Below are 23,037 nucleotides of genomic sequence, written 5' to 3' on the forward strand. Positions count from 1 at the left end.
CAGCTCTGTACCCTATGTTTAAAATAGGGTTATTTGGTTCTCTGGGGTCTAACTTCTTGAGTGTTTTGTATTTATTGCATATTAGTCCTCCATCTGATATATGATGGTAAAGATCTTTTCCCAATCTGTTGGTTGCCATTTTTCATTATCTTTCTACTTATAAAACACATCTATCAGGGAAAATAATTGGAATAATTATTCCTTACTTTCCCAGAATCTAATATCTCAAACTCTCAATGAAAATTTTAAACACACTTGGAAAATTCAAGACATCGTGATTACTAATAGGAATCAAACCTGAAGCTGTTATACAACCAGACTATTTTGAACAGGGAACTTTAACAATGAAAGCACTTTTTATTATATGGGTACTATTGATCTAATTGAACAGGATTGCCCTGTGGCTATTAATTTTTTCCCAATGTGTAGTAGACATATTGAAACTTGGAGATTTCACCAGGATCATATAGACATTTTGTAGCACGAGTAGCTCTCATTTATTCTAAGGATCACAGCAATTTTCAGTGATCCATTTGGTTGTGTTCCAGGGATATGTTCGTTCGCGGGGTAGCTAGAGCAAAGGAAGTGCTGCAGTGCTTCTGATAAACTCTATGTGCACCAGGAATCCGCCCTTCTCACATTGAAACCTTATCTCCAGTATTTCATTCGTTTACTCATTGTGCCAATGTCTACTGTGCATCAGCTCTTCCAGAAGTGAAGAGTGTATCAGCGAGTACAGGATTCTAACGTGTTCCAGAAAACTTATATTTGTGCATGGTAGATGAAAACACATATAATGAATATATTAGGGGAACTATATGGTATGTTTTTAAGGTGATGCATGCCTTACAAATAGCAACTGCAGAACAGAATGAGGGATTTGAGAATGCTGGGTCAGTTTAGAAGTTGCATGATAAAGTTTTTCCATGTATACTTGAATAAAATATTGTATATATCTATATATATGTTTATATCTATATCTATCTATCTCTATCTATATCATCTATAATCTGACTATCTTTTTATCTTTCTATCTATCTATCATCTATCTATCTGTCTGTCTGTCTGTCTGTCTGTCTGTCAATCTATCTATCTATCTATCTTGCATAAGCCAAGTCACCTCTAATATTCTTTAAACTATTGAGGTGAACTAACATAATTGTTTTAAGGTTTATAATGGAAAGAACAGAAGTTTATGTTACTTTAAACTATACAAGGAGATGTGATCTTACTAAGAAACAAGACATCAGGTCTGACTGTAGGAATATAATGATAGGTTTTCCCAGCCTAGAGTCTATCATCATAAGAAAGCCCAAGCCACAGTAATAAAACTGTGCTCCAAGTTGAAATTAGTAAGGGGTGGCCGCATGGAAAATCTTCTAAACTACCGTACAATTAACTGGGGAAAGTCAAATTGTGTAACACTGTAATTACTGATAACATAAGTCACAGAGTGTAGACAGCAGGGGTTAGAGAGAATTGCCCCAAGACAAGTGAGAATTGAATAAGAGATTAAGTCATTGACTTTATACAATAGGGGTCAACTTTATGCTTACACTGAAGCTGGAAGATAGTTTTTCTCCAAGCCACATAAAACTCCCCATCAACGATCCATCTAGAAAGGTGATTTGGCTGAGAGAAGGTAGAGAACAATGCAGAGCCAGCCAAGAACTGTGTAGCCAACTTTGACAACTTACAAACCATCAAACAGATGGGACATATCAAAGCCAGATGATTGTAAAACAGAAATCTGTCCAAAGGGATGAAATTTCCTTAGCCTTTCCTTCGACTTGGTATTCATAAGTGTTAACTCACTGGATGCCCTATTACAAATGAAAAGAGATTGAAGATGAGGATTAAGATGGGACACTGTCTCCATTAAAGGTGGCAGAGTCACAGAAGAACGCAGATGAAGTGGTTTTCTTGGTGAAGACTTTTGTAAGTGTCTTTTGATCTCCTCATGGGATTCTTTGGCTGTTTGTACCTTTCCTGGAGCACAGGGCTGCATTCTCCGGGCTGCAACATGACTACTAAGGTCAGGCATCTGCCTTTGGCTAATTTCAATGACATTTCTGTTTTACATCTTTTAATTATCTGGCTTAGTTACATTTACTAGGTAGCCAATTGTGATAGCGCAAACTGGTTTTCTAGGCACTGGAATTGCATGTAGCTCAGTGGTAAAACACCCTGCAAACACAAAGTGCTGCTTATGATCTCCATCACCTCAAAAAATTTAAATTATTTTCTTTTCCTGTCCCAAAATATGAATGTTAAAGTTCTCATGCATCTAATTAGTAGATAAGATTAAAAGTAGAACTGTGTGAAAGGCATTCTGAAAGCTCTGGGTAATGTTCAAAACAAATTATTATCTCAATAAATCATTACACACAATAAATTAAATGTGAGCAAATACTGAAGTCCAAGAGAAACTCAACTTAAATAATCTTCACTTTCATATTGACTAACAATTCAAAACTGTATACATTATCACCTTATGATAGGAAAATGTCTCTATTTTTGGAGTCTAATAGATAGCACTTTCGTTATTTGATGCTTACTATAATATCATGTTGCTTTTACAGATATGCTCAGAGTATAAAATACCTCTTAACAGCGATTACTCCAAATACAGAAATCTTTCATTTAGCAATAAACTCATATAGTAACCTAAGTAATAAAATATCTATATTTTCAGCTTTCAGGATCCTTCAAGGTTTGATAAAACAAGAACTATGAAACAATGCTAAAATAAAGAGCAAAATTTTTAGGAGTTCCTTTGTTGGGGAAGGTTAAGGGACAGGAAGAAATATGTCAGCATGATGTTTTCAGAATTTAGAAACATGAAATGGTACGATTATCTTGCAGTGTCTTCTGGACCATATACTAAAACTGGACCAGCCTTGTTTCAGTAGCAGAAGTCATTTCCACAGGGTTGAAGGGTAACTCTTGTGGAGTTGCTCTAGCAACTTAATTTTTTCAAAATGATTTTTTTTTGGTCATTTCTTTAACAAGGCATGACATCACTGACTAAATTTTGCAAATATATGTACATATGCACATACATATTATATATGGAGCTCAGGTTAATACGCACTGTAAAGTGACTTCATAAAAAGCAGATATATTGAAGTTTTAAAAATGGTAGGGATAGATTGCCACTGCTACATTCAGATCAAAACTTAAGGATCCATTGTATACAATGGCTCAGAGTAGCACTAAATACATGCTTTTGACAACTAGTCCCTGTGGTGTAGTTCACAAAAGAGAAGTGGGCACAGTTTCCTAGAAGCAATTTTTGATTCTCTCCCCAGTCTCAGCTGGACTGTGAACAGATGTTTGGGAGTTTTCCTTTCCTCTCTGCTACTTTAATGTCATTCTGGGCATACTGCAAAGTTTGCCAGATGAGTTTCTAAAGTCTCCCCCATTTAAAACTTTAAGTTGCTGTTTGCATTCATATCCTAAGTATTTTTCAGTCCCTTTCTGTTCATACACCAGTCGGGGATTGTTGGGTCTGTTGAATGTACAGTCGTGGTACATCCCAGGAGAATGCTCTAAGGCTATTCTTGCCTTCGTGCGTGAGAATGTGGGCTCCGCAACATTGTTTCTAAACAATTTGGGACTCATCTGTGAGTCATTACACTGTGCTGTCTTATGTCCTGTTACATACAGAGGGTGGAGGCTGGGTGCACACTAGGTAGAAGACACTGTGCAAACTTTCCTATACTCTCTACGCTACGTGTGCCTTCTACCTCCATAACCAAATGAGCAATAGGAACACGGCAGAGATGTCGGGTTACCGTGGCTGTTGCATCGCGAAGTTTCCACAAGTCGGCCATTTTGATCGTAGCACGCCATCGCTTGGTAACGGTATCCTTGTCCACATTCCTTGCTGTCTCCTTGCACCTTCATTCCCAACAACACCTCAGCCTTCCCTTCTGGTAAAATACAGTCTGACCAGTTCCCCACCGGCTGTGCGTTGTACTTGTCGCAGGGACAATACTGGGTCTCGATCAGAGGATACAAATGGGAGTTTTTACATTTTTCCTTCTTCTTGCTTTTTCCTGTGGGAGAGAATTATGTTGGAAAATATGTTATTAACTTCGATTTTTTCCCCATGCATATAATCCCTTTCTTTGCTTTTGATTTTATTCGGTAGTAGCCTATAAATAAGTGATATCTTTTCATTTCTAAATGCTTTCTAAATAAATTTTCTGCTGATATTGGGTGCTTTGTGCCTTGCGCAGTGAAAATTTTCTTATTTTCTTCTTTAAAAATAGTCAGTTTTGCATAAAGAATTGCAGTTGGTTTTGACACTCTTTGAAATGCTGAAACCCTCATGTTTGTCCTGACTCAGGGGTTTGTGGCAACTGCACTAACCTCTTGTTTTTAATATATGCAGAAATGCAAGATGCAGAGAGAGACAAACTTCATGGATTACATTCTTTTTTGCCGGCTGCAAATTGATGGAAGAGTTTCACGGGACTATAATTCAGAATTGGAGATGCAGGGTTAATTTCTTGGCATATGATTTTGAGTCTTTCAAAATTTCTGAACAGTAGTCATTTTGACATACTTAAGGACGAATACAGACAAGACCAGTAGTACTCAAAAAGAAGATTTGGATAGCAGAATAAAACTTGAGAATAAGCTTCGAATCAAAAATTCTCTCTTAAAAAATCCTCATATTAAACTGTGAATGTACTTTAAAATTATATATTTTATTATGCTAGTAACATCATATGAAATATTCACGATATGAAATTGTAATTTTCTCATATATAATATATGTCTTAATTACATTAAAATATTTAATTATACATAATTATTTTATCTAGTAATGACATATGTAGTAATAATAATATGTATATATAGTAATAATATATATGTCAGTATGGATTCTTTGCCCCGACAGCGTGTTCAGTTGCATCCTGCTTCAGTGCATTCTCTTGTCTTCTAAACTGTTAATCAAGTCACTGCTTTTTACTTCTTTTTAAAGCAATTGTGACTTTGTGTTTGAATGCAGGCTTCATACGTAGAATTAATGCTGCATTTCTCATTGCACGGTATAAGCTATGAGCTGAGGCTGTGGTAGTGAGAACAAGCTGACTTGATAAAGAGGTAGCCTCTGCTCTTGGTTCCAGACACTACAAAGTTCCTGGGCAAGGCACTAAAGGTGCATGTTTAAAGAGGACAGTCTTCTGTTTTTTGGTGCATAGGGAATAAAATGCGTTTTCTTTGTTCTAAAATAATATGCTTCTATTACTGTTACCTTGCATTAAAGCACACACCTGAATCTACTGAAATATTCAGTATAATTACAGCAACAATAGGGACGTTGAAATACACTCACAGAATGCTCTCGGTTTGAGTTTTATTGTATTTTTCTGTCATGATAAGAGACGCTAAAGTATCCCAATTATTCTTACCAACAATAGCACGCTTTCTGGTCCTAACTGCTCCGCAGTCTCCATTGCATGAAGAAAACTTGGACCAGCTGGTAAATTGACAGTCATCTTGGCAGGGGATCTGGCACGCCTGGGTCAGGGCTGGCACAGGGCCTGCATACTGGAGGCACTCCTGGATGCCAGCCTGCCCTCCATCTTGCTTTCGACAAGTAATGGCTAGAAGAAAAGCATGTGTCTAATTATTCCATAATTTAAAAATTAATAGCATTTTCACAGAGTGAGAAATTCTCCAATTCCCAGTTTCCTGTAGAAATGTGGTTAGAGTACTTCTAAGAATCACAGTAGATACAAGTCTTTCTCTCTCTCTCTCTCTCTCTCTCTCTGTGTGTGTGTGTGTGTGTGTGTGTGTGTATACCTGGAGGCCACACATTTCGAGGCCAGATTCTGACACTGAGTGCTTTCTTCTATTTCTTTCTGCTTATTTTGAAGACAGGGTCTCTCAGAGAAGCCAGGCCTTAACCATTATCAAGACGGGTTGGCTTATAAGCCACTAGCACCCTCCAGCTTTTACCTTCTACTGTACCCGCTTCTCATGTGAGTGCTGGGAATCACACTAAGATTCACATGCTTGGGCAGCAAGTACTTTATTCACCGATCCATCTCCCAACCTTTATATTTTCTTTAAATAACACATTGCCGTTCACTGGTTCCTTTGGCGTAGGAAAACATTCCACCACACACACTGACAGATGCACACACCAGAACATATACATATATACAGATCCATATACTTGGTGGCATTTCACTAAATTCTATTAAATGATTTAAATTTATTTCATATATGGTTAGATTTAGAAATTAATTTTAGTAGAGAAATTATTCTATTCTATTTTGAACATAGAGTATTTGCCACAGTGCTCAAAGCAAATATGACGTCTCCAGTGTTGTTTTCAGACATAAACCAGTCTACACTTTCTGTCTACAGAGGTCTCAGGGATGCTCATTGACTAGTGAATGGCGGTGGGAGAGCATGTGTATACAACCTGTCTTACAGCTACAGTGGCAGAGAAATCTCTCTTCCACACTGACAGTGTACTGTGTCTTTTGAGAGGCTGGTAGGAGATAGTATCAAAGCCCTCAATCACTTATGACCTCAAATTCTTCACACTGCAGAAATATCGACTCTGGATTTAAAGTTAAGATTGGAAACTTTTAACCAGCTTTGTCTAACATATCACTAGTAGAATTCCCATGACTACATCGGGGTTCTATCAATGATCAAACACTTTTTATTCACATAATGGTTCCTTCCAATATTGTTCCAGTAGCTTAATCAAACAAAAATGAGGTTTATCACATATAAAACACATATAATGTTTCATGTTATGTAAAAGATCTTAAAGACAAGATCACATGTTGCTTACAGTCTCCCTTCTCCCTCTACAATTTACTCAATAGGTTCTCAAAATAATTTGTTTGTTTAACAAGGAAGCCAATGAAACATTTAACCTTTGGTCCTGAATTGAAATCTTCATTAAATTACTTTAAATAGCCCTGTGCAGACTGATTTATATGGACTTACCAAGCTTATGGTGGGGGCTGACACTGCTCCTGCTTACCTGCTTGCTCAGAATTCTATCATGATATTAAGGGGAGAGGCTGATATGTTGATGTGAATTAGAGCTGGGATACAGGGTTCCCCACATTAGATTAGCCCACACCCTCTGTACCTGTGAGCAGAAACCCAACTGGACAGTGCAGATTGTGTGATGAGCATATAACCAGAAGTAGCTGACAGGTGGAGACAAGGAAAGTGTTCCCTGCAAGAACACAATGCGGAACAAATCTATGGACTCTCATTTTGTTCCAAAGACTCCTGTGGTTTGAACAGAGTTTTGCTCATAAGTGTGAGTTTGGTAGAGACCACTTGTAAAAAAGGAACCGAGGTTCTTAAGTTGTAAAGTCATAACCATCGAAACAGAGGTGGGTGGTGGTGCACTGTGAAAGCCAAGTGACAATCAAAGGCTACTCTCACCACATCTGGGGAGGCTGACATGGTGCTTGTTCATCACAGGAGTCTGGAGTAGTAGTATGTCAGGATGCAAAGCAGAATAAGCTGGTTAGCTTTTGGAATATAGCTTTCTTACTTAACTCTAGTGATCTTATTTCAGTGGATAAGGACAAGGTCCTACGCAGCTCTGATGATGTCAAGTTGCTGGCTGGGTACAAGCTACTGAATTTGGAGGTAATATAGTATTTTCTGCAGCAGAGGCACCTGGTATGCAACTCATGACCTGGATTCTAAGAGGCCTCCGTATTAGGGTCAAGGAATAAGCATTGTTCAAAGCTGCTAGATGTTCAAGGCATTAGAGTTCTGGCTGAGACTAGTGGGTAAGAGGGAAGCCTCTTTGATACGTGGTTATTCTTGCACTATATCAAGCTTTGGAAAGCACTGGTATGTGGGTTTGAACTCTAAACTTGAGTGATTGTTCTACAGGAAAGTATTATGGGAACTTTTACGGTGAAGGATCCGGGTGAACATCCATCTGTTTTGAAAGAAAGCCATCCTCCGTTCCCACAGGTGAACAGTTCCGATTGGGTTTCACAGTCCTCTGCACCGTGTACTTTTGCACAAAGAACCAACCCATTATCCACCATAAACTCAGTAAGTTCCCCTACTTAAAAGGAAGTCTTTAGAAATGGAGGTATTAGTCATTTTTTTTTCTAGCTACAATAAGTAGAACCTCCAAGAATGATTAATTTGGGACTTAAGATGTGTGACTATATTAATTAGAATTCTTAGCTCAGAAGATGGATATACTATAACTAAAACTAAGGTCTAAAAATGCTATCTCTGGGATCTTTAAAATGAAATTAAAAATTGCCTACTTATCTAATGTGCCTTTCTGAAATGGAGACTCAAATATAAATCTTTTGAGAGGGCTGCTTGGTCTGGCCTCAGTGGAAGAAGATGCACCTAACCCTCGAGAGACTTGAGGCACCAGGGAGTGGAGAGGCCTGGAAAGGGGGGTACACTCTTGCAGAGAATAGGAATGGAATGAGAAACTGTGAGAGTGCAGATTGGGAGACAGGTAAGGATGGAACTGTAAAAATTAAAAGTAGTAGTAGTAGTAGTAGTAGTAGTAGTAGTAGTAGTAGTAGTAGTAGTAGTAGTAAAGTTATTAAGGTTAATAAAGAACCTTGAATTCGCCATGAGGGTCCCAGCCTCTGTCTGTCTGTCTGTCATCTGTCTGTCTTTCTCATTGTATTTCAGAAGTACTTTATGTAATTCTGTACCCCCCCAGACCTCCCCATTTCCAGGGGCCTCAAGTCCCTCCAGGGTTAGGCTTATCTTCTGTCACTGAGGCCCAGCCAGGCATTTCTCTCAAAGATTAATATTTAAGTCTCCATTCCACAGAGACATAGTAGATCAGTTGGTAAATTTTATTTCATTTCAAACACTACATTGTGATTTGAGAAAGAAAATTAAAATAACTCCACTAGTAATAAATAGAATTCTATAAATGAATTGACATGGTTGATAAATACACTATTTACAAAAATCATACTCAGACATGGCATAAAAATCTTGTTAGTACTTCAGTAAGTTGAGATGGAAAGAAGCCTGTACAATTCCCTTATCTGTTCTCAGAAAACTGCTCAGCACTCCACTTTCCTTATCGGAGAGTTTCAACAGTGTACTTTTGGAATGAATCACACAGTGTTATCCAAACAAGAGTAAGAACACCGTTTGTACAATATATTGAAGATTTATCATACATCATAGCTTGTTTGTATTCTATCATAGAGGAAACACAACAATTCAAACACAGGAATGCAATCTAAAATGAACTTCCTGCTACTGGGTGAGGAAAATATAAATGTTTGGAAAGGGAGCCATCTGGCCTCTCAGCTTTTTAAACTTTAAAAGTCATTTGTGAGCCACTGAAAACACAGTAGCTTTTAATTTTAATGTAATGGATCATACCAAGCATGGGTTCCTGGCATGTCAGAGAGCTACAAATGCTCACACATGTGACTGTATTTGCATATGTCCTCCTGTATAATGACTGTGCAAATTCTTCTGTATGTAAAGGCTTTATTAAAAGACGAATAAAAAGAATGCTATCCTTTGAAGGGTGGATCATGAAAGTTTCTTGGTGAGATTAGCAACTGTTAAAAAAGTTATCTTAAAGGGAAATAGCACAGTTAACATTATGATAGTAATACACACTTGTTTCATTATGAAATATAAAGATTAGATATCAGAGCAAGTTTTATGTCTTATAGAATAAAATGGTTCTAGATGCTAAAAGCATGAGAACCTCAAGCGTGATTAACTGTGGACAAAAGATGAATGCCCTTAGGCAAGTTTAGTCCTTTAAGGCTCAGGGAATAGAAAGGTAAGAAATTCAGCTTTTTCAGCAAATAAATGCTCTAAGGAAGACAGCTCAAGGAATGATTAGATGAAAAAATTCACAAATATATAGTAATCAAAGACAATTTGTAGACCTTAGGGGGAGTGATTTGATAAGATAGTGTGTGGACATTCTTATGTGCAGATATGTATGTGTGTGTGTGTGTGTGTGTGTGTGTGTGTGTGTGTGTGTGTGTGTGTATGTGTGTGTGTGTGTGTGTTTCTGTGAGAATGCTTATGTCTGCGAATACAAGCATGCATACATCACTGCTCATGTATAGAAGTCAGAACACACCCTCAGGTCGATCCTTACAGTCCATCTTGCTTGAATCCTAGCGAGGATTACATGTTTCTATAGGTACGTGTATGTGCCTAACTGGCCTATAAGCTTCCCTGGATTTTCATGTTTCTGCCTCCCCTCTCAGTGTATAAACATTCAGGTCCTGTGCATATGTGGAAGTGACTTAGGTATTGAGTCATCTCCCTAGCCTGTGAGTGTAGACATTTTGTTATAATAGGGGAAAAGTGAGCATAGTCTAACGATTAGACATCATTAAATTCTGATTAATCATTTTCATGTTATAAAAGGATGAGAAATAAATATCTTTTCTAGGGATTGCTCTGAAACACTCAAGGAAAATCCTTCACACTATGAAGGGAGTGACAGATGACCAAGATGGCACCATGCCAAAAACCTTTAATGCTGAATAAATCACAGGCATACTGTGAACACGCATGTCAATCTTCCCATTTTTGTGGATTGTTAAAACATCTCCCAAGTTTAAACCAACACAAACCCCCCACACAACAATAAAACCTTCAATCCGGTCTATTCTTTGAACAGACAAACAACCCTCAGCCCCATGAGCTGTGTTTTTAAATATGAAAGTGCAAAAGGTTCAAGGAAGCAGGCCTAGCACTGTTGAGTTAACAGTAGATGAAGATAGACCCAGGCGGACATGAGCATCCTGTGAAGTTGATAACAGACCTGAGAGCCAGCAAATCTAACACACAATGTCACACACATCTTCAGTTTTTTTTTTTTTTTTTTTTTTTTTTTTTTTTTTTTTTTTGTTTGAAAAGGTAGAAACTCCCCTCTTATTCAAGTTGGAAAAAGTGGGCAATTCAAGTGAGCTGTAGATTACTCTGCAGTGTGCAGGGCCATCCTGTCATTCTGTCCCACTAATCAGTGAAATAAATATGTTGCTAAAGCTAAAAAGAGCGCGCAGTTCATTATAGGAAGCAGAATCTGTATCTCGGTTTAGGGAAAGCTTTGAATTATGGGTAATGAGGAGTTCAAGGGGGCTCTTAGAGTGATATGAACATGAGGTACCCTATCTCATCCACTGAGTCTGGTAACACTCAAGACAGTACATGCTCAGCTGGTGAGTCCGATTGGATGAGTTACCTTCCTGTAGCTTTATAAGCACAAGGCAATGGTGAGAATGAGCTCGTGTAAAAAAGGCAAAAGAAAATGCTTAGTAGGAATAGGGAGCTTGTTACCAAGAGACCTAATTGTGCTTAGATCGAGCCTATAAATAATGCAAGAACACCCCATTTGTTTCCCAGGTAGATATAACGATCTCCTGGCCTTTCTTTGTAGCAAAGAAGTTTTCACCAACACAGTTGCTAAATTATGTATCCTAATTACAATGCGTGAACACAAATTTGGCAGAACGAAAAGAAACACACTTCTTAAAATTTCCCTTCAATCGTTTCTAGTGATCCCCATGTCATTGCTGTTCATAGTACGTGTGACATGTGCACACCACTTACTAGGAAAAAAAGTCACCTGCCAGAAGCATAGCTCAGATGCAGGTCAGCTCTGGACAGGAATGGAGAGGTTTGAAGGTTTAACTAATTGCATGCCCACATGCAGAACATCCAGGGGCAACCATGGGCATGGGATGGTGCCACCTGTATTTTATGAGCTGCTATTAGAGAAATGGGAGATGTTGACAAACAGTTGCTAACAAGGGGTATAAGACAGAATCAGAATGTCCAAATAAACTAGGATGCTGAGATTTGTGGACCAGGAGAAAGCATTTGAAAACAGAAAGGATACTAGAAGCTTTGATTGACAGTTATAAAAGTGAAACATACAAAATTTAGAAGGCAGTTAATAAATGCATCACCCTGAAGCAAGTTTTAAAATCATAACATGTAAGTTTCTTTGTGTATTTAGTTATTTTTTTTGCTTGTATTTTCTTGTTTTAATTATATTCTGTCTGTTAAAGTACAGAATAGTTTGTATTGCTAAAATACACTGACTCAGGTATTTGGTTTGATCTGAACACAATTGAAAATAAAAAACAAAACAAAACAAGATGGACCGAGTCATAGGCGAAGGATAATACCAGAGTATCATTACCAACTACACAAATTTATATCCAAGCTTTCAGCTCATTTGCTCATAAAATCATCATACTGTGAAGTTAAATATTTCCGTATCACTGGCCACAAATTATTTAGATTTAAGTTTAATTGCAAGAAAAGTATTTAAAGAGATACCATAGGGACCAACATGGAGACTCAACTAAAACGACTTAGAGATACTTTATATGAAAATGTTACATTTAATGTTTATAAGTTTATATCATACTTTTTCAATAATATATAACAAGTAATAAAGCTCAAAATAACATTTATATTTAAATAGCCGAAGTTGCTATTTTTAAGAACAATTATTGAGAAAAATAATGAAATCGCATGAAATATGTGATTACAAGTATTTTTATGTGCATTGACCTTTGAACTTTTGCTCGCTTCCTATTTGCAAGAGGGTACCCTGCTTCTGCTGTCTTAGTCTCTCTGATCTGTGGTTGTGCTGACGTAGACACTGTACTGTCAATCATGACACTACAGAAGTCAACTTTTGGACATTTGTATAGAACTGTCATGGTTCAGGACATTATAAAGTCCTCTCAGCTGCAGGTAGTGGTAAGTGGGCTCAGCCCTCAGCTGTCTTTTCATGTTCAGACTTTGTATCCTGAGCCCGGTGGTGACGCCAGATCATGGTCTGTGCTGACTCTGGCTCTAGGTATGTCATTACTCCACCGAGATCATCCAACCATGAAGAATAGCAACCTTAAATGTCCCTCAGATTTTCCAGTCTCCGAGAATCTATTAATTTACAAGGACTAAATGATGGCTTTGAAGTAATACCTCCAGTCTGCCTTGGGAATTCACTCTTTTCTACTATTTGATATCTTTGTTTTCTGCCCACTAATTATCCAGAAGGCCTTGAGAGTATAGTTTGGAGGCAGACAGACAATCAACCTTTCTGTTTTTTTCTCACTTCAGATGTCACCTAATCCTTCTGTAGTCCTGGCTACCATGTGCTCTAATGGCCAGAAGAGAACTTGAAGAACTGGAAGACCAAGTCTTTGGTGCCTGCATAAATGCTAACTACCTGATGGTTAAGCCATGGAGCCCAGGAATTGGTGACTAATTGGCAGAGAAAGCTGAGGAATTGAGATGCTCATGCAATCAGGAGAAGAAGCCATGAGATATAGACTTGAGTTTGAGCTGCCCTGAATTATCATTGTTATGAGCCACAGAGTTTGTTTGTAGTGCAATTCCAGTGCGTGGCTATTATGCAATAATATATTCGCCTGTTAAAGAAATTACTTGGTCTTATAATGATTGTCTGAACCATAGAAATGTACCCGAGAGAAAGACAGTGGAGGCTTCAGTTCTGCAACATGTTAGCATACAAATGACTTGAGCAATGTGAGGCCAGTCTTTAAACTCACAAATACTGTCAATGTTTTAAAATCTCTTTTATTTCTCTATCTTTTTTGTTCTTATAGCATTAGACATTTTACTATGTTTTCTTCTTCTCTTTTATTTAATTAAAAAAAATCCATTCTTTTTCTCCTGGTATTCTAGTCCCTGAGGGATAGATCTCTGCCTGCCTCAAACACACAGAGAAAAGCCCCAAACAAGGCAGCCAATACATTGTCCTTAAGTGTATAGATTTTACATCATGCTCTCCTCCTGTGTTTAACAAAACATCTTTCTCATTGGCATTGGTTAACTCTGACGATTTTCTTCCATTTTCCTGTGGACATTGTGCTCACACACAATAATATATGTATTACTGATTTTGCCTTGAAACTCAGTTCATGTCTGCTTTACAATATTTCTTACCATTGAAATGTATCTGTATGCTTTTATTCTTTCAGTTTTGTAGCATGCATTTAACAGATACTTTTTAATGCAGTCATTAATTATATTGAATAGTACTCACGAAATGTATGTTGTTCTTAGGGGCAGCGGTTACCCTGTTTATACAGCTTTTTCAGAAAGTTTAATATAATGAACTTACTTATAGACCCGTGAATCAGGATAGGAAGATTAAGACACTGATGATATAGACTGAGTTATATTTCTCTAAAATTCATAGGTTGCGGCACTAATCCCAGTGTAAGGAAGTCATGAGATGGAGCCTTCGGATCTGAGTTAGATCTGTTGACAAGGCAATGGTTTCTTATGATGAGATCGATGCTCTTACCAAAGGAGACTATAGAGAGCTTTTTGTCTATGTTCACAACTATCTGTCTGTCTGTCGGCCCATCCACCCACCCACCCACTCACCCACCCACCCAGCTATCTATCACTTAGTGCTTTGACCGTGTGGCATATCGTTATAGCAACCACAGCGCACTAGTGATTATGTGTTTATTTTATGAAAGACTTAGAAGACTTTTAGAGGAGTAAGTATCTTATTTAAAGAAAGATTCTGTCTTTAGGTTGCTATGGTATACAGAAGAGACATTAGTGTCATGCTCTCCTAGTGATGAGGAGGCTCAAGCCTTCTGAAAAGTGAACCATCATAAGACCTTGCAAGGCTTGTGTTGAGTGCCGCATATTTATTATGCAAAACAAAAGCTTTCATTCCTCTCTATAATACATCATAAGCAAACCAGGAATTAACATCTAGTTGTGATATGATTGATCTTTAGAGAAAGGAATTGCAAAGACCTAGAACGATTTTTGCCTTTTGTTTTCCACACTTTTTCTTTTTTCAGGTTTTACCTTTAACTATATTTTTTTAAAAAGAAATTTACTGTTAGAGTTAGGTGAGTCAATATTGCATTCTGATATTCTGTACATAATGCTGTGACTTCATTCTTGAGGGGGGAATTTTACTACCATAATAGATTTTAGAGCTGACTCTCTCATAGCTTTAAATGGGTTTCTTCACTGATGGCCTTAATTTGGAAACCTGAGCTAACAAGAAGATAGGACTATCTGATGCTATTGATTGCAGTACTAGTAGGAGTTGTTACTATAGCAATGATTATTTCCTTCTAAGATTAGATTGGGGCCAGTAATTTGTTTCTGTAAAGCTGAGACAGTAAATGATTTTTGCTTTCTGAGACATTGTCTCTTTGCCACATAACTTGAAACTAGCCACAGGTAATAAGAAAGAAGTAGGTATGGCTTTGTTCTAATACAATGTTAACTACAAAGAAATAGGCTATGGACCTGATTTGGTTGAGTTTGAGTTTACTATACTCTTGTGTAGGCAAATCATCAGATAAAGGGCACACAATAAATGTATTTATTTTTAGAGTCTTAGTATAGTGTTCAAGGGTAGTAGCCATCTTTTAATTCATATAATAAAATTTCTGATCTAAAGAAGAAAATGTTAAAGTTAATGAAGTATAGAAATGTTAGTTTAAATCTAAATACTTTAGATTAAAAGAAATAACTAAAAAGCTTTAGAATGTAAGTAGGACAGAGAAAAAGGAAATATACTAATAAAAATACATAGAATATCTCAGAGACCTGAGGCTTCCTATAGTGCAGCAAATCACTTCATGGAATGTTGGTCAAGTAAACACCTACCATTCTATGCCAACTTTACAGTTACAAATCACTTTCAACCTCAGATTAGGCTCTTTTTACTTGGCACCTGTAGCACGAAAATTATTCAAACTACAGCTTCTCAAATTAGCTCTGTATTCAAAGTTAATTCTTTTCGCCAATTATGAAGCTGAATTCTTGGTTTAAATAGTTAGTGGTTCAACTTTAATTCTTATTTCTACTATCCACTCTAGTGTCTGCCCTCAAATCCTACAAACATCTTCCCTGTTTTATGTCTGTTATCTATTTATTTCTGTCCATTTTCTCACTGGATTTCTAATCTGAGTCTCCAATTCTTCCTCTTTTTTATTGTTCCAATAGCATCTTAGCAAGAAGCAGGGTCCAAGTGTCTTATCGTTCTAATTTATTCTGCACACGCTGACAGATAAAACACGGCTTTCCTCAGGCTTTGCTCTTTTCACTTATTGAACACGGTCTCAAACACTGATCCTGACATTTATATGTCTCCACAAAATCAACCCAAGCTCCAGCTCCCGTCTCTGTGGCCTTAACCACTTTTCTATGAGCCTATCACTTGCATTTCTTACCTCAAATGCTTGGCTTATAGAGTTGATCACATTGTGTGATCCTTTCTCATCTGCTTATGCTAGTAAAAGCAGACAAGTCAAGAATAAACCCATCCTTTAAGCCTTCCTTACTCTGTCAACTTCAAATGATCAAATTTGCAATCAATTGCTTTCAGTCTTTAACTCCAATTTTCTGGGTGGGATTAAATGGTCTTGTTTCCCTAAGAAATACAAGCGCCTTAGTTTCAGAATCACCATCCTTTCACAACACCCATGGTTCTTTCTGTACAGTCTCAATACAGTCACAAATGAGAAGCTGGATCAGGAAGTCTGATGTGTCTAAACAGCACAGAGGTGTCCATTCTACTGACTTTGCTGACTGAATTTATGAAACATTACTTTGGCTACTAAAGAAAAGCATTTTACTCATTTATTTTGATTTTGCCTGTGGTCTTACAGTGTCAAAGATAAAGACAGTGAGAAACTGACAAGTTAATCATGCACAGTTTGGGAATCAATCAGGAATAGAATAAAATGTAAGGACATGTTTCTTTCCATGAACAAAAGAACATGCCCCATAGGAACATAAGCTACAAGGAAAAGAAGTCTCCATTGTCTGGAATAATAAAGAGGAGTCTTTTTGCATTGAAGTTGTTATCCTAAAGTTAACTGCACAGAAACAGAAACTAATTGCTGTAATGCAACTTTGTCCCTCCCCCCACTCACTCACTCACTCACACACACACACACACACACACACACACACACACACACACACAAAGAGAAAGAAAGAGAGGGGTGGGCTCTAAACAGGCAGCCTGCAATTGAACATTCAAAAGCCAGGAGAAAGTGTGGAGGAAGCCAAAGACAACTTTCTGTTTTGCAGAGGAAGTTGAGAAGAGTGATAAGTATTAAGAAGTAAGTACTTACTAGGACTAGAATGGAACAGCGACTGTCAAATGAGATATAAAAAAAGTCAATAGTCATTGGAAAAAAATCAGTTTCTGTACAGGCTGTGTATCCAAACATCTAGAGGCCCATGTTCATATCGTTGCTTCTGTCCCCCCGTGACATTCTGCACACAGTCATTGGGGTTATTGACCATCAGGAGGAAGACAGAATTACCTTCTCAGGAGGACAATGTGAACTCAGTGCTGCAAGGCTTTTGTGTGTTCAGTCTCAAATGGAGGAAGTGAATCACTCAAGGTCATGCAGCCTTGAATAGTGGAGTTTTGAATTATGAAGGCACTTCGCATGTCTGCTTCTTTGTCTTAGGGCTACTGGTGCTATGATGAAACATCACGGCCAAAAGCAACTTGGGCAGGAAAAGCTTTATTTGGGTTCATATCACTTCATCATTGAAGGAAGTCAGAACAGGAACTAAAGCAGGGTAGGGGCTGGTGCAGACAGAGGTAATGAAGGGATAGTTCTTACTGCCTAGATTCTCAAAGTGTACTTAGCCTGTTTCCTTATAGAATCCAGGACCAACCACCAATCCAGGATAGCACAACACACAATGGGCTGGGCCCTCCCACATCACTGAGTAATTAAGAAAATACTCCACAGGCATTTTCTCAACTGAGGCTCTGTCCCCTCTGGTGACTCTAACTTTGTCAAGTTGACACAAAGTTAGGCAGCACAACCATACCCAACATTTTCTCTAGTGGTATCCTGTAAAATATACCTGTTCTGACTATTGGTTGCTATATATTATTTGTGAGAGTTTGTATATTAAAATTGAAAGAATCCTGCATTCAAAGCAGAGCTTTCTTTTCTACCTACTAGGTGACTAGAGAAAAAAATCTCACCTAGAGTTTGTACAAGAGTTGGAATCAAAGCTTTGATAGTCTAACTTCCAAACCCACTCATACCCTGTACCATGTGCCAACGCCATGTAGACTCAGAAATGTGTACGAATTCACACTTGGTTCAAGGAAGGAGTTATCAGTGGATGATAAGGCTTTGCATTACTCAGTTTCTTGAAGAAAGATTTGTAATGGGCCAAGTGACACTCAGTTCTGTAATAGCTCCAGACAGAGTTATTTATCTTAGCTGTATGCTGGACACAAGATAGATATATAGGGTCAGTCTTATGTGACTGTGAGTAGCTACACACCTATAAACCAAGAAGGCTATCACTTAGAACACACACACACACACACACACACACACACACACACACACACACACACACACAAAGCAGCTAAAGAAAGATCCATTTCTTTAGAGAACTGTCTGCCCTTAGGTAAATAACTGCTCCTGTGCTCTAAGCCTAGAGATTTTAATCTGCATGCTTACTAGAACTTGTTCCCATCCAATGGTGGGCATTCTATGCTTTTACTTTAACTTTTAATGAATCTGTATTTTTCACTGTTAGTATGGGACTGTTATTGTGTTCAGTATGCTGCCTAAGACACTAAGGATCATAATGTAACATCAGCTCACAGGATATCACAGACAACATTTCTCACAGCAGAAGATTCCCCCTGAAAGTTATCTAAGTAAAATGGAGTCATAAGTATCACTATGCACATAAGTAATAAAATACAATTAGTATTTCAAATGAGGACTTCTTTTAAGAACTATCTGAAAATAGACTATTTCTAAAAAGAGCTTTTCTCAAGATTAAAAAAAATTATTTTTTACTGTAAAAACTAGAACTCAAGGTCAAGTCTACACAAACTTTTGTATCATCATTAAGAAAATAAAAACAAATGGGAGAGCAAAACCACATCTTTATAGGTTAAAGAAAGGTAGAAGCATATTCTATTACATATTAAGCTATATTTCCGGTATACATAATAACTCCTGACAGTTTGTATGAGCAATAATAATAAAATATCTAAATTCCAAGTGTGTTATTTCCTACATGGGCATAAACACTCTTCTCCAGAGCTTGAGATGTGAAATGTGATAGCTTCTTACCACACACTTCTGCAGGACTCCCTGCTTTGCAGCATTGCAAACAATCTGTACTTCACACACTAGCTTTGAGTAAATGAATACTCAACTTAAAATCCAGTATCAATTCTGATGGGGGCCTTGGATAGCCTCTGCATTATGAGAAATGCCACATTTGTGAATTTCAAGAAAGCGATTCAGGTATAGTACATTGTATGCACACACAAATGAGATGTGTATAGATAAGGATTAAACATCGTCGTGATGATTAAGGTATCCAGTAAAGTCCCATGAGTCATCACGATTTATATACACACAAAAAGCTTAGTTGTATCATTATCTATGTTATAAAGAAACCATGCTTCTGATTTTCTTCCACCTATTAATTAGAAAAGGATGCAACAGTTATGTGTTATTGTCAAAGAATAAAATCTCAAACGCTAAGTTTCTGGTTTCTGGTGTCAGGTAGAAGAGGCCAAAGCTGCTCCTGTCTATTGTCCTCTGCCCAAACCTGATAGCAAAGAAAGTAGAACAAGGCAGAATATTGGAGAAGTGCCAAGCAAGTCCACATTGATGTACCATCCCCCACCTCTTGCCTGCCGTCCAGGCCCGCAGCCTTCCTGTGCTCCAGGGATATCCTGTTGAATGCTCCAAGGGACTAACTGGCACCTGCGCCATTTGTGTGTCTTCCACCTGTGGGAAAAGGATAATATCTCAGTGAGAGGAAGCAGAGATGGCAGGCAAATCATGGAGATAATGTAGAGTTAACAAAAAGCAGGCTATTTACCCTCCAAGGTCAGTTTTACCTGAATTGGATTTAGCTACTCACTAAGCCATTATAATGGCAGTTTAATACAGAATTCCTTCTATGGTTCTAGAGACAAGACTATATCATCGGAGAGTTCTGAAGAAATAGACTCTAAGGGGACAGAGGGCATTTGGACTTCTTATTCATACTACCAGGAGATGCCCTACCTGGCACCAGAAGTATTAAATTCTACTAAGTAACCTCCAGGCCTGCCAGAAGTCTTCTGTATAGTGCCCTTTGGATGATCAGCACAGGGCTAACAGTAAGTCACAATATCAGATAACAAAGACAAATTCCAAAAAGTCAATGCAATGGACACATAGTAATGTTCATAATATAAAAGCATAGTATTAATATTTGTCATCTCTAAGTTGATGATCCATGTATTAAGATGGCAAATTTACCCCTAATCCCCACTTAAGTCAGTGTGTTGTGATTACATATTCCATTAATGAATGTCCTAGCATACGGCATTCTATCTGTTTTAAGGACTTCAGCAAGGTTCATTGAGGAAATGTTTAGTCATCATACCAAGGAGGCAGATCTTCTGTAATAATTTTTTTTTGATTACATATAGCTTCAGTGACTTCAAATTTCCAGGAAGTCAAAAATAGACAAACAGAACAAACATCTCACTAACATCTCACTAGCATTCCAGAGGAACAATGTCCTTTCCAAAGTCACAATGCTCATACGTAGGAGAAGCAGATACTCTTTGGAAACAAGGGAGATATCTCTGGTTATTCCCGTCTGACAGAGTAATTGCTCCCTAAAGAACACATGTCTTAACATTCTTAAACCCTTTCTGGTTTTCTTATAGTTTATATCAGCATAAGACACTCTCTCAACCTCCTAGCACTACCTCCATAGTTGGGAAACTGAGAAATATATTTGCCTTGTGAGAGGTAGCTTGAGAAGTGGAATTCTCTGAAACACAGGTGCAGGATGCCCCAGCAGTGAACATCCTTCTCAGCAGGTGGAGGAGTGAACCTGCTCAGGAATTACCTGTGCTCCATTCCCTCCCTTACCTGTAGCTGTGACACGGGGGAGGGGCCTCGCAGGCCTTCTCTTCATATAGTGGGTCTGAGCATTCCCTGCCACCATTGGTTGGTAGCTGAATGATGACTCGCCTTCGAGACTGCTTCCTGGCTCCAGAGTCCCCTGCGACGAAGCAAGGTTTTTAACCTCTGTACATGCACTGATAACAGACTCTCTCAATACCAATTGGTGTTGAGTAAAATTCCCCGCCTCCAGCCGCATGTGCTTTGACATAAACGAATTAAGGTCTTATTCCATCTAATCTTTGACTTCTTGTCTCATCGACCACTTCTATTGAAATCCCCGCTTCTATTTTAAAATGTGAAGAATGAAGAGAAACAGTTCCATAGTCAACTGGGTCCTTCTACTGTGCATTTGCAAAGTAATTGCTCTTTCATATTATTCTGTCCCCTTGAGGAATGCAACGGATCTAATCAAATCCTTCCTTTTGCTGTTAAGTTTGTCTTGTCATCCCATGTAGCGGTGTTTGTCACATAGGACACATGTACTTGCCATGAATCTTCCTTAGGAGAGTATATTCAATGTTGCAAAGCTATTTCTTTGTAATTCTCTTTATTTGAAATGCATAGCTTATTCCAGCTATTTGTTATTCATGTTAAGCAGCCTACATTCAGGCCACACTCTGAGCATTGTGCTCTTAGAAGAGAAACAACATGAGCTTCCAAAGAAAGACTCTTTAAAGGAAGTGTCAAAAATAGCAGTAATTACAGTAAGTAAACAACGCCAAATGATTTCTAGAAGTAGGGAGAGGGGGAAAGCTTTACCTTCAAGAAAGAAGTTGACAGGATGAATGTATTACTGATTAAATGATCCTCAAGTTTGTTTTTTAGATTATAATTACAGATAAAGGTTTTTGGGCTTTGATGAACTATATTTCAACGTTCCATATGCATATCTTTTAAGGGCGAGTAGCTTACGTGGCACAATTTCTCTTAGAAAAGAATCATGTAGAGAATTATGTCAGCAGAGAGTATAACTCTTTCTGCATTCACATGATTTTGCAAGACTGTTAAATATTTCATACACAGACTACAGGGACAGTGAGGTTTTCATAGAAATTAAAACCTTTAACAACAAACGTTTAATCAGAAAAGACACAAAACATTTCAAAAGTTATTGTCACTATAAGGTAAAATGATTTCAAAGTGAAAATTTTTTTTCATAACAGAATCATTTGTCGAGAACTCAAGGTGTCTCTTAACACAATGGTAGGTGAATGACAGCAGCCATGCTTAGACAGGACCCTTGTGCCAGACAGAAAACCTGGTTAGGTCCCAGTGATCTCCGAATGACTATATGGGAGAAACCCTTTAAAAGTAGCAATAACCCAATGGAGTAGTTAGGGGAAGGACTGAAGGGGATGAAGGGCTTTGCAACCCCATAGGAAGGACAACAACATCAACTAACCAGATCCATCAGAGTTCCCAGGGACTAAATCACCAACCAAAGAATACACATGGAGGGACCCGTGGCTCCAGCCACAAATGTAACAGAGGATGGCCTTATCAGGCATCAACTGGGAGGAGAGACCCTAGATCCTGTGAAGGCATAATGCCCAAGTGTAGGGGAATGCCAGGGGTGGAGAGGCAGGAGTGGGCTGGTGGGTTGGTGGGGAGTATGCTCATAGAATTAGGAGAAGGGGGGACTGGATTGGAAAGTTCTTGTGGAGAAACCAACCAGGAAAGAAGATAACATTTAAAATGTAAATAAATAAAATATCAAAAAAAAAAAAAACATAAACAAAAAAACCCAGCAACAATACAGTAGACAGCTGGGGATAAATCCAGAACTACTAAGTTAACATTCTTAATAGCTGAGTTTGGGAATCTGATTTTAAAGCCTTTCAGGAGCTTGCAATGAACAGTTGAGGTAAGGACATGCACAGATTGCTATGTGCACCTTGCCCCAATTTAAGATTCTGGATTATTGCAAATTGTGAGGATTATTACCATTGTGTGTGAATCATGTTTAAAACTACAATAATTATGTCAATGAATAGTTGGAATACTGCAGTTAATGGGGTAGGGAATTGGGGACTGAAATTGC

The 23,037-nt window shown here is 38.0% G+C and overlaps 1 protein-coding gene across 1 annotated transcript in view; it reads right to left on the minus strand.

Annotated features, from left to right (window-relative positions):
- The window catches only part of THSD7A (thrombospondin type 1 domain containing 7A), a gene marked incomplete at both ends in the record, with an annotated part of 363,343 nt that overhangs the window by 46,109 nt on the left and 294,197 nt on the right, over positions 1 to 23,037 (minus strand). The window contains 4 exons of the mRNA XM_080936262.1: positions 3,798 to 4,061; positions 5,427 to 5,621; positions 19,714 to 19,817; positions 20,961 to 21,093. Coding sequence (XP_080792388.1) covers positions 3,798 to 4,061; positions 5,427 to 5,621; positions 19,714 to 19,817; positions 20,961 to 21,093 — 696 coding nt within the window. The remainder of the gene's footprint in view (positions 1 to 3,797; positions 4,062 to 5,426; positions 5,622 to 19,713; positions 19,818 to 20,960; positions 21,094 to 23,037) is intronic.

Source organism: Micromys minutus (assembly GCF_963924665.1).
Source record: "Micromys minutus genome assembly, chromosome: 23".
NCBI lineage: Eukaryota > Metazoa > Chordata > Mammalia > Rodentia > Muridae > Micromys > Micromys minutus.